Genomic DNA, 14,869 nt, shown 5'->3' on the forward strand with positions numbered 1-14,869 from the left:
TGGTTTTGTTATCAAACGTCAGGTGCCTGGCGCAAAAAGGTGGCTCTTATGTTTCTTAATCAGTCATGGGTGTGTTTTGGGCTTAACATCCTTTAAACCAATGAGGAGGACATATGTCATTCCCTTTAACAGCAAGCAGGGCAACTTCAAACAGAGCATCAGTATTTTGATAGTCAGCGGTGTATTTGAAGGAATCTGCTTATACGCAAGACCGTATGGAACAGGTATTCCACTAAGCCATTCTTTACTAAAACCGAGTAGAGTATAGGCTACACACATCTGCACTTGTCTATTAATTGAACATATAGGCAAAGTGAAACTAACTTCACTGTGGTGTCATAGTCAACGACAAAACAGTTATACACAGTTAATTACTTTCAATATTGACTGACAATGAGTTACCAGCAAAAACATAGCCTGAAAAAAGCAAAACTTCCCCCTATAATGTTCGAATGACTGAATAAATTACCTAAGGACATTTATTCTGCAGAGGAATTGCTGCTTACATCTCGTGACAGTGCGTCTTCAGCTATGTTTCATATGCGCCTTTCGCTATAGACCAGGCTTTTCTTGGTCAGTGGCGTAATGCTTTTTAGATGGTATAAGATAGCGATTTTTAGATCATGTGCCAGACCACACCTTATATCGGTAATTGCCACACTCCTGGGCGCATCATTTAATAAAAGTAAGTGTAAGATAGGAAAAAACTTTGCGTCAGAATAATAATACGCTTTGCGCCAGGTTTTGCTTCGCGAAAATAGGGCCCTTTATCTCACTCTCTTTGAAAATAATGGGTAGACTGAAATTGTATGAGAACTGAATTGAAATCAAATAGAACACAAGTTTCTTCATTGATGTTATGAAATTAAATTTGATATGGAATATGATGAATGACATGAATACATATTAAAATATCCAATTCAGTTTACCTTGATGCCTATTTTCTGTGTCAATTTCTTGTCCTATTGCTATAAACGTTTCATGGTCAATTGGTGTAACCGATTTATGTCAATTGGTGTAACCAGTATTTTGTCTAAAATACTAATAATGTACAAAAAAATTAATATGGATAATGATTTAATACTATACTTTACTGTAATAATGGTTGTTTAAACCATTTTTACTCAAATGGTCAAAGAATAGACAGAAAACAAGATGTTAAATAATATGAATACAACAGAAATACAAAGTATACACTTTAGCAAACCTCAGGCATGTTTTGTTTTAAAGGTTTAAACATATTTTTTTATTTTCTCATCTTACCAACCCTTATCGTTCACTGACCCAAACACTACATTATAAATAAATCACCAGCTTCTCAAAATCACAGTTAACAAAGAACAAAGTAACAACACCAAACAAACTATACAACAGTATACAAATATTTCAAAATTTTTGTGCAATTTTAACAAAGACTATTACAAACTATAGAACAAGTGCAAAAGAAAGTGCAAAACAACAAAATGTGCAAATGTGATCAGTCACTACTTATGGCAGAGCTGACAACTAGCATTGTTACAAGCCATCCTCCTTGGCTTTAAAAAGATAATTTCAAGGGCCCTTTGGTAATTGCACTGTTTTACTATTGGACCATTAATGCTTATCTTCATGGAGGCTGTCAGACTGTTGACCTGCAGCCTGTTCCGCAAGTCTGTCCTGATCTATACACCGAGAGTGAATGAAGTTTAGATCATTTTATAGTTTTGTAGCCTGTGTGTTCCCATGCTGCCTTGCGCGCGATTTGATTCACGCTGCTAAGGCAGCCTGGAGACCATGGAGCAAATTTTCGCCTGAGATAGGGAACGATCACAGAACAAGGGGGAAAGCAAGACGATGATGAGCTATACACAAACGCATTTGATAGACATCCGTGGCACCCAATAAATAGCCTGGCTAGCGCCACCACTTCTCAATGAGACGTGGTCTGGGAACCAAATGTTAATTTTCTCGTATTTGAAAAAAATGCCCAGATCCTACCACTAAACCTTTCCATAGGCCTGTAACGTTTATGACATAAAAAGTGGAATATGAACGCATTTCATTACACCTGACAATTAAACAGAGCTGTGGCTGTTCGCGATTTGACTGATTCTTGAGAACGAAATGTTAGCATATCTAAAAACATGCAAAATTCTAAAAGAAAAGAAAAGGGAATTCCAGTGCTAGTTAATAGTGTTGTTAAAGGCACACTATGCAGTTTTTTTTAGCTTAATATGCAAGTTTTTTAGCTTAATTTACCTTCATTTACCAACTTCAGAGTCATTGGAATGGTTATATGACTTTTTTCAGGTTGAATGGTGGCCGTCTCGCTTCCCCCTAGCGCCTGTGAGCTGAAAAACCATCCTTGCAACTGTGGGCCGGCGGGCCGACGGCCTCAGTGTCAGGAAGTATAACGAGTGTAACAAATTGCTCTACTGCATTCAAATACACATACACGCCAGGCACCGGCTAGAAAAAGGTAGCGATGGAGTTTCTCAGACATTCGTCATGACAGAGCAAGCGAAAAATAAGCAAAAACCGAAAAAAACCTTTAATAGTTAATAGTTGTTAAACGCACTAAGTATTATAGGCCGTTTTGATTAACGTGTCTAATTTGTTGGCTGTTTTCGGATCCTGCAGAGATCCAAATACAGTCCACAGTTCAAGTGGACACATTACAAAGCATTGGGAAAACACAGATCAGTTTAATTAGGTTTGGAAATTTTGTTGCATTACGGCGGTGTGGGAGATAAGGAGGCAATTTGGTTCGTTTGTGCCTGGGTTTGTTTAAATACAGCCAGGTTAAAGTATTGGCGGTGGTCCGTTGTTGGGTAAGTGTGGGCTTTTGCTGTGTTTGTGAGACAGAATTATTTACTAATTGATGGTGTAGCCATCGGAGCTTTGCAAACACCTGCTAAGCGCTTAAAGGAGAATTCCGGTGTTATATTGACCTAAAGTGTGTTGAAACATGATACCGAGTGTGAACGTATGTCTCATAGCTCACCTCGACTTGTCCCCTGCACTCAGAAATCTGGCGCTAGTAGCCAATGCTACCAACACAGTATTTCGTTGTGGTGCCTCGGGCATCGGCCTAGCCATGCAAATAAATCACTGTTTTACACCATTTACGAGGCTCAAAGTAGCTCCATACTTCATTGGTAGACTTCCGAGGGCCTTGACATTTAAAACGAGACATAGAGAACTTTGAAAAAGCACTGGTAGTTTATTTACAAGACGATTTATACAGACAGTACCTTAAGGAATTTTACCGTTCGACGCCATCTTGAATTTAGTCATGATAAGTCGAGCGACGAGTACGAACGAACAGGTATGATAAGGGATCAGATTCCAAAAATAATTCAGTGGAAATGCATGGATTCAGTTGCTTCCGTAGCAGTGGACAGTGGAGTTTTGTTATATGTATATACTTATATTTACTCTTTCTGTGCATGTTGTGTGTGATGTCTGTATGCTACTGAGACCTTGAGGGGACCTTGGGGATCAATAAGGTACTCTCAAAATGGTTCTTATTATATCTACCAAGCCTCTCCATGTCTCTTGAATTTCCCCTTGGGGATCAATCAATAAAGTATCTATCTATCTATCTATCTATCTATCTATCTATCTGGTTGTTAAATGTATTGAATTTCTTCTAACGTTTTCATTATTTATATATAACATACATATAGCGCAAGGCCAGAATGATAGCAAATAATTGTTCCTGACTGAAAACCCGGATTGCTGTTAAAAAGGTGTGGTCTAGAATAATTTTAGATAGATAGATAGATAAATAGATAGATAGATACTTTATTGATCCCCAAGGGGAAATTCAAGAGACATGGAGAGGCTTGGTAGATATAATAAGAACCATTTTGAGAGTTGTGACTGCAAATAAAGATGTTTCCATTGATTATTTAAAAAGGGTATGAATAATTTTGGACATGCCATTTTTCATCATAACTTCTGAACCAAAGGTGATCAATTGATTCTGTTTTTTTTTTTTAACTGAGGAGAACACAACACTGTCTATCTTTCACACATTATATCTACAATCGTGTTTTTGATGTTGAATTTTGAAGGTATTGTTTAAAAACAATGTGTGTTACACACAAACTTATTAACTATGATCTATACCATTTTAAAGGGCTAGCAGGGTATATACAGAAATTCTTAAGTTGAATTTAATACCTTTTAATACCTTTTTTAATACCTTCACAATATTTTTTAATACCAACACGACTTCGAGCTGCAACTAGCGGCAACCTTTCGCAGTTCAGTGTTGGGGGTAACTAATTATAAAGTAACGGATTACTGTCATTTTGTTACTTAAGTTTCTGAGTAAGAAAGTGTAGCAATGCTTACAATTCAAATCAAGTATCTATTATTACAGTTACTGGATACTTTGTTCCTTTTTTGCTTCAATAAAAACACTGGCCTATACACAATTATTTGTTATTTAATCCTAACCCAAGATAAAAAGTTATTTCATTGTTATGTGTAGGAGGAGCACACACCACTTCTCCAGCACTACACTCTTTCTTTCACTATCATTCTATCTCAATCAAGACAAAATGACAAATGAAAATCAGAAAAGGTTTACTGGACTTTCTTCCAAATAGGCCCACGACCATACACGCAGTACACACACACACACCCTTGCTGTCTCATATACTTTGCCAGTCAAGGTATCACATTCAAAAATAGGTGGTCACATTTTACAAAAATACTAATTATTGATTGGGTGCTGCTGGAGAATGTGGTGATAAAATACTTTTGGGCCTGCATGCTCCCCGTGACGAAAATTTTGAAAAATAACCCCTTAAATGATGACTTCTGGGGAATTTTGTGGAAACTAATTGATAAATTGACTTAAAATATATTATATTATAATATATTGATAGCATATTACAATACAGCCTATAAAAACCTACACAGGTTGTTATATTAAACTAATTTTAAGCAAGTCTATTGGGACTTTGATCTCATCACATACTACATCAAGGGAGTAAGCCTATAGCTCCTGAGCAAGCTTTGAATAATGTAAAGGTCACTGTTAAACTAACCTGACATGACATTCACTGAGGGTAGAACATTTTAAATCTTATAGCCTAAACCTTATCTTATAGCCTAAACAAAGCAACACTGTCAGGCCTATGTTTTACCTCTATTCTGTAGTCAAGGCAGGGGTAGCTCATTGCAAATAACCCCTTATAACATGTACATCTGTTTACATGTTATATTCTTGTTTTTTTCCACTTTCATTTAATTATAAATTTGTTTGAATGAAAAGGCCTTCTGCCTTTATGGGGACTTTTAATTTGAAAAGGGGTTATTGTGATACTGTATGTAGGCCTAGTTTAGGCCATGTCTGCTGCTCTTACAGCCTGTGTCATTGAAAACGCGATGGCGCAAATGACATACTGATAGCTTTGATTAAGCCTCAATTTTAGCCTCAATGACGCATATTTATGTGGAGAGACAGTAGCCCTACGTGGCCACTGAGCTGGCAGTAGACTCTTCCACCTCTGACTACGTCTGCTTATTCTTGTTTGCTGGCTAGTAGACTCCATACATTCACTCCCATCCAGGTGACATTTATTGTCTTTTTACAGATGTGGCAATAAACCTCTTGGCTGTTGCCAACTAGCCTAAGCCAGTCTTTGAATCTCGAGTCCTCTAACCAAATGTCCGAAAAATTACATTTTCCCATGACTTCGTCAATAGTAGCGAACTTTTGTGAACTGAAGTGGCAGAAAGCTAGCCGTATATCCAGTGAGTTTGAGGGGGCGCTAAAAGTTTTTACCGTGAACGCACACTGGCATATCGCTCAGGTCCTGCTCGCACATATAATGAATATAATATAAATAAATTCACGCGAATATAAGAAGAAAGGCCTGCACCACAAATGGAAAACCTCATAGTTAGTGGTTTGAAAATTTAATACCTCATCAGATGACATTTATTACCTTTCAATACTTTTAAATGACCTTAAATTTGGCTAATTTCATTTACTACCTTTTAATACCTTTTACAACCCCGCGGACACCCTGGCTAGTTCTCCTGATTACAATGGTATATCTTATCTCTGTCATGTAGCATGGCCACACAATAAGCCTTTTTGTTTCACAAGGGCATCAAGTTTGAAAAAAACAGAATGCTTCGTGCCATCTGCAAAGGTTTTGAAAATGTATCATAACTTTTGAACAAAAGGTGACACATTGATTCCGTTTTTATCACCGAGTAGAGGACTAAATTGTGAATCTCCCATACACTCTACATTTTTCTCTATCTACAATAGAAATTGGGGGGGGGGGGGGTGAGATTAATCTTGTATTGCAAGAGTAATATTTTGAACATTTTGGGCACTTATCGGGCATCTATTAAGGCAGAAAGGCACCTGTGCAAGGCTTCACGACACCAACCTTGCTCCAGCGGCAGAGCCGCCATGTTCCCGAGAAGCTCATTAGGACCCTGACTAGTGACCTAGATGAAGAGCTCCCACACTTATTCTATCTGGCAAATTTCTGATAGTGAACGCTTGAATCCTGTTTGAAAATGGGTGGTATTGGTGACGTTTTAACAAGCGAGGGCGTGTCGAGATGTAATGCAGCAGTGGCGGCTGGTGGTATTTTTTTCTAGTGAGGCAGTTATGAAGTTATGACCATCCCCACCCCCGAAAACGAACATTGCGCCTAACACACCTGCCAAAGTTGGTGAGGTTGAATGTATGTCAACACATGATGACATTGAACTGTCTACAATGGCATACCAAAAGCTATGTTGTTTGATCAGTCAGGGAGCTAGACAGAGTAATTTGTTGAGAAAACAAAAACTGTCTGTATGCTACTGAGACCTTGAATTTCCTCTTTGGAATCAATAAAGTATCTAATCCATCCATCTTTTATCTATCTATCTATCTATCTATCTATCTATCTATCTATCTATCTATCTATCTATCTATCTATCTATCTATCTATCTATCTATCTAGAAACAACAACCTTCCAATATTCTAAGCGACTAATTATGCCCCATAAGGCATAGTGCAGGCTCTAAGCAATGTCAAATTCAGTAGCCTATTAAGAGACACATTGTTGCCTCTGGGATACCCGCTCCTTGACACTAGATTGAACCGTTATGCATAACAAAGAATAAACTGTGCATATGCAGCGTTCACTTAAGAAATTCACATTAAGAAATTATACCATGACTGCTGCTCTGGCATATGTTTGACCAACCAGTTTGTTTCTGTCACTGCGTTCCTTATCTACAAAACTAAAAATCCACTTGACATTTGCCTCCTAATACACTGAAGAATCCTAGATTTCTTTTCTGAATCAATCACTCCACTTTACGGATTGGGATAAATGCAGAGACCAAATTTCCCTCACGGGATCAAAAGAGTATATATACTTATACTTCCAGACACATCAACATAATGTTACGATAGTGGACAATTTTACTTTGCGTGAAATGTCAAGTGGTCTTATCAATATGCCACACGAAAAACGGTGCTGTGTCTATTTAATTTTTAAATGGTAGTTGAAATTTAGCTTCAAGCAGATTGTTCTGAATTGTAAGTTGCGGTCAACGATGTTCATCCATTCATCGCCTGAAACTTCCGTCGAATCCAACTTGCTAGGACTTAGCGAGTCACTAACGTTAGCCGACTGGTGGGGAGACCGCTAGCAAGCTTTCCCCCCTAGCTGATGTTAGAAAACACAGAGCTACGCACAATAATCCTAAATAAAAAGTTCTCCCCTACACAAAAAATCTGATGTACCTTACAAAATGAATGTAAAACAAACTACCGTAAGTCACACTTTTTTTCATAGTTTGGCCGGTCCTGCGACTCAGGTGCAACATATATATATTTATATATATGCTTTTTTCCTCTTCATGAAACATTTTTGACTGGTGCGACTTATAGTCTGGAAAATACGGTATGTGAATGAGTTACAGAATTTAAAATGAAAATCTAGTAAAGTCACTGAAGGCAACTGAAAAGTGATGACAAGCAAGCTCACTAATGGAGACAGTGATTGGCCAGAGTGTTGCGTCAATCATATTCAACGGCAGGAAGTGTGAAATTCTGCCCAATTGGTCACTGCTTCACGGGTGGGACTTATCTGCCATAAGGATCAATTGCAACAGAAAAAATCCACGAGCCGCCTGGGGTTCACTCAATTACATTAAGGTCAATGGGGAAAGATATCTATGGTAGTTAGGGGTGTAACGGTTCATGTATTCGTATTGAACTGAAAAGGTTCGGTGCATGAATTTACACGGAGAATACACGGTATAAAAATACATAAAACTCGTGTGCGGATTAATTAATGTAATGCGCAATTACTGTTAAGTAGGCCTACGAGAGTCCTTTAGCGACACCTAACGTTAATCTGTAGCCTCGCCTTAGCTCTGAAGCTCTGTTTGGCGCCTATGTTATTTTTTTGTCTGGTCGTCGGTCGAGTCAGTCAGTCAGAGATAGCAGCACTAAGCGAGTGGTGGTGACCCAGAAGAGTTAGAGGATCCGCTGGTCTCTTTAAGATGGCAAGTTTCAGAAATTCAGTTACAGTAGTAGCCTACAGGCGAGAGAGTGGTGGATAAGATGAAACTGTGTGTGGGCGTTGTTCAGCAGTTGTTGGGTATGTGAGTGGAAATATATCGAACATGCTACACATATTCGAAGCCATCACCCAGATGATGTAGGCTACCAATCACTGAAACGAGAAAAAAAAACACTTCCCCTGCGCTTCACCAGCCTTTGGATACACATACAAATAGGGCCAAAACCTATGGCTTAAATTAAATGATTTCGTAATGACGGAAAGCTATGTAAATCGCATGGTAATTACCTTTATGTTAGGGTAACTTGTAACTTCTCACATGAGGAGCTGGTAGTGTTAAGTGCATAGACAGTAAAAGAAAGTGTCAACGCTAACCAGGCTAATAAACAAACCATGCTACGGTGAGTTAACGTTGAAGGGCAAAGTCACGTGACTTCTAGTTGTAGTCTGTTTATGAAATGAAAGGAGCAATTTGTTGTTTTAAAAGAAGGCAAAATAGTGTGCCATTTTCACAGTTAGTAGATTATTACTGTACACACACTGAAAAATATTGAGGCAAATTGTAGACCTTTCCATATACAACTAAACACGGATGTTGAAGGTCTTGCTTAAGTGGATTTTTAAAAATCATTATTCTATGTAATTTGCACTTTCAGAAATAAGAGATGCTGTAGGCCTATTTTCAGTTTTATAGCTGATTGTCTTATTTTGTTTACAAGTTACAGATGGAGTCTGGGTACTTATTGTACTGCTTAGCCTACATCTTACACACTTCAGGCTGTTGCAGATAGCTCAGGGAAGAGACTGTATGACACTAGGTGGTACAGCCTGAGACATGCACAATAAGAAAAAAATTGCTTTCTGCATTTTTGTTTTGCTTTTCCCTCCATTGTACCGAACTCGTCCGAAACGAGGTATGAACCGAACCGTGACTTCTGTGTACCGTTACACCCCTAATGGTAGTGAAGCCAAACGAAAAGTTGCTGAAGCAGTCTGATTCACTGTAATTCTCTGTTCCACCGCGGGTGGCGATGGCGCTGTTTGTCACTCACAGAATTGATATCAGGGAATTTCAGCTTGTGTTAGTGACTGTATTTCTCTTTCAAAGGACTCAAATTGGGATTATTGTAAGATTTTTTTGTGTTTTGTTTTTTACTTTTTTTTTGGTGAAGCACTGCTTCACCTGTAGTCTTATAGAAGCCTCCTCTGTAATGCGAAGAGTCTAATGGCCTGACAGTCTGAACACAAAGGTCTCAGGGTTATGAGGCTTGTAGACCTGGGCTACTATTATCAGGTGGCCCCCAAATTACCCTAGCCTGGCCCGGCTCGACGGTCTGAAGCTGGCTATTGTCTCTACAACTGTTAAAAACCTGGCCTTATCCGATTATTTCTGAAATCCTAGTTAATCATGAATTGCCATATAGGCGGGTCAATATATGAAAAAAAAACACCTAATCTCAAAAAAAGTGATACAAAAGGTTTTTCAACTGATGATACCTTTAGATGTACTTAATAACATATTAAAAATCTAGTAAAATCTGACCCCAGTAAAGGGGTCATTTTCAAGATGGCATCCAAGATGGCCACCAGAAGCTAATTTTGGCTATATCTGAAGCATTAATCAGCCTAGGAAAGTGTTTTTCGTGTTTAATCAGATTTAGCGGTCACTGATGACTCTTCATCTCCACCTTTTTTAGTGTTCTTATAGTAGGACCTGAGGATGCATGATGTTTTCTCTCTCAGTGTCACCATGCCTTCAAAACCTTTCCCTTCTGTGAAACATATGTCATTCCCGTACCACTCCCTCAGTTTAGCTTTCAGATACTGATTACCGAATGGAATGGAATCAACCTCAATCAAATACTCTTTCATGTTAGATCCAAGTACAGAGACAGTCAACTGTTTAATTGTGTGCATTTCTGCAAGACACTCCGCTGTTCGTGTAGAAGATATGGATTACCTTGCACTGCTGCCTGTGGAACGTGTCAAAATGAACAATGTGACAATCCACACAAGTTCCTTTCAGAGGAGTCAGAGGATGATGAATAATGATATAATAATTATTTCTGATCTACTTATGCATATAGTTTAAGATTCAGTTTAATTAGCTCCCCCCTAATGATAGATGGCAACAATTATTGATCTACACAAATATACAACGCATGTCTATACAGTACATGGGTCATGGTTCATTAAAGTCATAAACCAGCCACTTACTCGCAAACTCTACTCTACATATTGTAAAAGCATATACCCTGTACATGAAATGTAACATTAATCAACAAAATAACATTTCCATCTTCCTCCACACCAAGCATAATACATACTCTATTCTGTATAGGCAAATATAGTGTAAAGCTGATACATTTTGGCATACAGTCCAGGGAAAACAAATGAAACACCCTAAAATATATATTTTCTGAAAGCATATAATCTGTAGATAAAATATAGCACAATTTAAAACATGTCCCATCTTCTTCCATGAATGCACAATACATTGCCCTCTATTCGGTATAGGCGAAACTAGTGTAAAGCGGATACATGTTGGCCTCTTTTGTCCAGGGAAAACAGATTAAACATCCTAAACTATATATTTTCTGAAAGCATTTAACCTGCAGATGAGATATAACACCAGTTAAGACATGTCCCATCTTCCTCCATGCCATGAACAATGCATTGCCCTCTATTCTGCATAGGCAAATCTAGTGTAAAGGGGATACATTTTAGCCTATATTGTGCAGGCAAAACAGATTAAACACCCCAAACCATATATTTTCTAAAAGCATATAACCTCTAGATGAGATAGAACACCAGTTAAGACATGTCTTATCTTCCTCCATGCCATGGAGATGGTTAATAATCCTGTATTGCATTTGCTCTGTATTAAAACACATTGATTTTAATTTATGGCTGAAAAAGGTAGAGCATTGAAACATTTTCAATTTTAACATTTAAAATCATATTCTTGTTTAATTTGACCATCATTTGATATAAATTTCACCCCTGTAGGCTGAATAGTAATTGAGATATAGCCATTCTAACCTGTTGACAGCCATTTTGGCGGCCATTTTGAAAATTACCCCTTTCCCAAGGTCAGATTTTACTAGATTTTTAGTATGTTATTTAGCATGTCCAACAGTACCAGAATCCATAAAAAAACCTTTTGTATCAATTTGTTTGACGTTGAACCCTATATTGACCCGCCTAATACTAGTAAGTGGTTTTAAAACATCTATCAAAACACTCACTAACTGTTAGTATTATAATATTATAATGTATTTATAAAGGCATGCATACATGTAAATAGTTTCTTGATCATCTATGTTGCTTGAGGTCACTGACATTGGCGGAGCTAGGGGGTGGCTTCGGGGGCTCAAGCCCCGAATCTTTTTTCAAAAGCCCCGAATCTTTTTTTTTGTATATGTGTTTTCAATTTCCAACGATTCTAATTTCTAATTTAACTTCCCCTTGGTTTCTCTATAAATGTTACAAAATGTAGGCTACTGCGCAAATAGGATATCCCTTATTTTCAAAACCCAATATTGACAGATAATCTGATTTCCCACACGATGAGTTTAGACAATGCCACAGCCGAGATGTAGCGGTTTACGTCATAAACCTAAACCTGGCAGGAAAGTTCAGAGCGGCGCAGTCAGTTTAAACAGCAAGCGTAAGAAAAAACTATTGTCAAGACATTAGGCAATTAGGCTACTGTACCCCGGAATACAAAAATAAACTTCAAAAAGACAGAAAGTCTGTTGTACTGTATTAATAGAGTCTCAATGACCGAATCAGTAGATTTACCTGTTGTCAGTGAGTTCGTTCAATTCATTTATTGTAGTAGCCTAGGCAAATATGAAACGGAGATGTAACGTGGCTACCGGCGGGATTTTGAATTTGCATGTTTCATGCATTTTAGGGCAAACAATACCATGAGATTGATGTGTTCTCCATTTGAGGAACGTAATCAATTGTGGACATGCACATAGGCCTGTCGCGATATTCAATAAATCAATTAATCGCATGATAATTAAAATTAGCTCGATAATTTTTCTGGCCACGATAAATGCCATTTGCATGCTTGTTTGTTTTCCTCGTCTCTCTCTCCCTCTCTCTCTCGGGTCCTTAGAGTAACATGTCAGTCACTTGTCAGTCGCATGGTGTGTGGGGAGGCGGAACTACTGGCGTAGCCTACCAGAGTGCAGCTAAAGAGCCGCGTGAGAAGTATACCGGTAGGCACTAGGCAGAGAGAAAGCTAGTTGCGAGTTCGAATAGGCAGAGACAAAAAAGATGGAATTGGTTAAGCGAAACGCGACAGCTGCAGTGTGGGAGCATTTCGGATTTAAACCGAATGCCCGTGGTGAACCACTGAACGTGTGCGAGTCGGTGTGTCGCATTTGTTGGAAAACAGTCGCAATTAAAAGCGGCAACACAACAAACATGCATATGCATCTAAAACACAATCATCCGCTGCAGTTTTCCCAGTTGGGGAAAAAAAACACAACAAGTGGGCCGTCTTCCTCTTCCCGAGGAAAATTCTCAGAACGACAATATTATCGCTTATCGCAATAATTTCTGAGACAATTTATCGTCAAGCAAAATTTGTTATCGTGACAGGCCTACATGCACAGACCGCTCAGACACAGAGCGTATAGGCCTAGGTTAGGCTACTTTCACTTTCTAGAGTGCGCATTTATTACGTAAAAGATGCTTCATAGTACCAAAACAACAATCAAACATTATCAAATGTATCATGACGTATCATGATGTATCATGTCACAAAGACTTACTCCAATTAGAAAATCGAAACCATTGACGCATGTAGGCCTATAAGGAAAATGCCATTTTAGTTTGTAAAATGTACCCCCCCTCCCCAACTGAATTAGTCCCCCTATGTGAAGCACTGAAGGGGAGAATTCCCCCCATTTTGAAAAATGAGCTTTAAGCCCTGAATTAAACTTAGCTTCATGTGTTTCATTGAACATTATAACAAGTGGGTTCACAATGTGTGGGGCTGTGCTAAACCTGACCATAAGGCTACTTTTGCCAGAGTTCAAAGTAAAAATGTATTGAGACAAAGTGCCAGTCAGCCTACCTTGAGTCTCACATTTTTAAAGATTCCATGTGTCCATACACAGAATTCACTAGAAGTCATTATTTAAGGGGTTATTTTTCAAAATTTTCTGCCGGGGGTGCATGCCCCTGGACCCCCCTAGCCTTCCTGTGTGTGGCACTGGGCTAAGCCCCCAATGTTTCAAATGTCTGGCTCCGCCCCTGGTCACTGAGTACCGTCGGTACAAAAAAAGGAAAACAAACGAGTTTTTCGAGTTCCAACAGCTAAAGTAGCCGGGCAGCTACAGCGCTACACTCTAGGGGCATGTCCATGAGCCCATGTTCATGCCCCCAGAGTGTAGTGCTGTAGCTGCTTGGTTTCTTTAGCTGTTTTTTTGTAGGCTCATTGAACTGGGCACTAATCCTAGCAACTTTTTTTAGTTAAAAATGTTGCAAAGTCATCTGCAGACAGTGAAGCGACTTGAAAGTTGACAACAAATGTCTGCCGTCTTTGGAGCTTACTGCTCACTGGTAGAAATCCTTTTCATGTCCAAAATACACCCTAGGTTATTCTTAGGCCAGACTTTTTTAACATTTGTGTATACAAGCTGAAAATTCCAATCAATCAAGAGCTGAACTCACAAGCTACAGTGGAGTGATCCGTTGAGTGTCTCTCCAGGGCAAGCAGATAGTTTTTCCATAAGGTCATTGTCCAAGGGCAATTCCTGACTGCTCTCTCATGGGCAGAAAGAACAACATCTTTCAACTTGAGATGGCGATCCTGAAAATTCAAGCATATCATATGTACCTTTAGTATACACTCATTTTCCCATTTCTATCACGTGACTTGTTAGGGCCCGAGCACCGGATGGGGTAAGCTGAAGGAGTTTTTAGGATAACTTGTCAATGGTTGCACAGCATATCACAAAATGTATGTCATAAATTGGTTACTTGGAAGCACATCATTGTACCTCACATATTTGTTGTGTAGCACACTCGGTTTAAAATGTCACATCCAACAGGATATGAGTAAGTGTTTCCAATGTATAAAACGTGCAAAAACAAATTGGTACTGGTCAGGGATCAAACCGGTAACAAGCCCGAAGCCTTAAGCAGTAGGACACGGCTGCCTCATGGCTGTCGCTCTGCAATGTAGACCATGTTTCCGTTTATTTGCAGTACCACGTTCCTTACATGACATGACCTGGTGCCCTTGTAATATGCATGCAAGTCTACAGTATCTAGCATATAACAGCTTCAAACTCATTTTGAT

General features: G+C 38.8%; 1 protein-coding gene across 2 annotated transcripts in view; it reads right to left on the reverse strand.

The window, feature by feature from the left end:
• The window catches only part of sart3 (spliceosome associated factor 3, U4/U6 recycling protein), a 151,332-nt gene that overhangs the window by 94,794 nt on the left and 41,669 nt on the right, over positions 1-14,869 (reverse strand). For both annotated transcript variants that reach the window (XM_076270131.1, XM_076270130.1), the window contains exon 8: positions 14,239-14,377. In XM_076270131.1, coding sequence (XP_076126246.1) covers positions 14,239-14,377 — 139 coding nt within the window. The remainder of the gene's footprint in view (positions 1-14,238; positions 14,378-14,869) is intronic.

Source organism: Alosa pseudoharengus, unplaced genomic scaffold (assembly GCF_046254945.1).
Source record: "Alosa pseudoharengus isolate Yale_2024_CS ecotype anadromous, Long Island Sound unplaced genomic scaffold, YU_APseudo_1.1 YU_APseudo_1.1_scf_6, whole genome shotgun sequence".
Lineage (NCBI taxonomy): Eukaryota > Metazoa > Chordata > Actinopteri > Clupeiformes > Clupeidae > Alosa > Alosa pseudoharengus.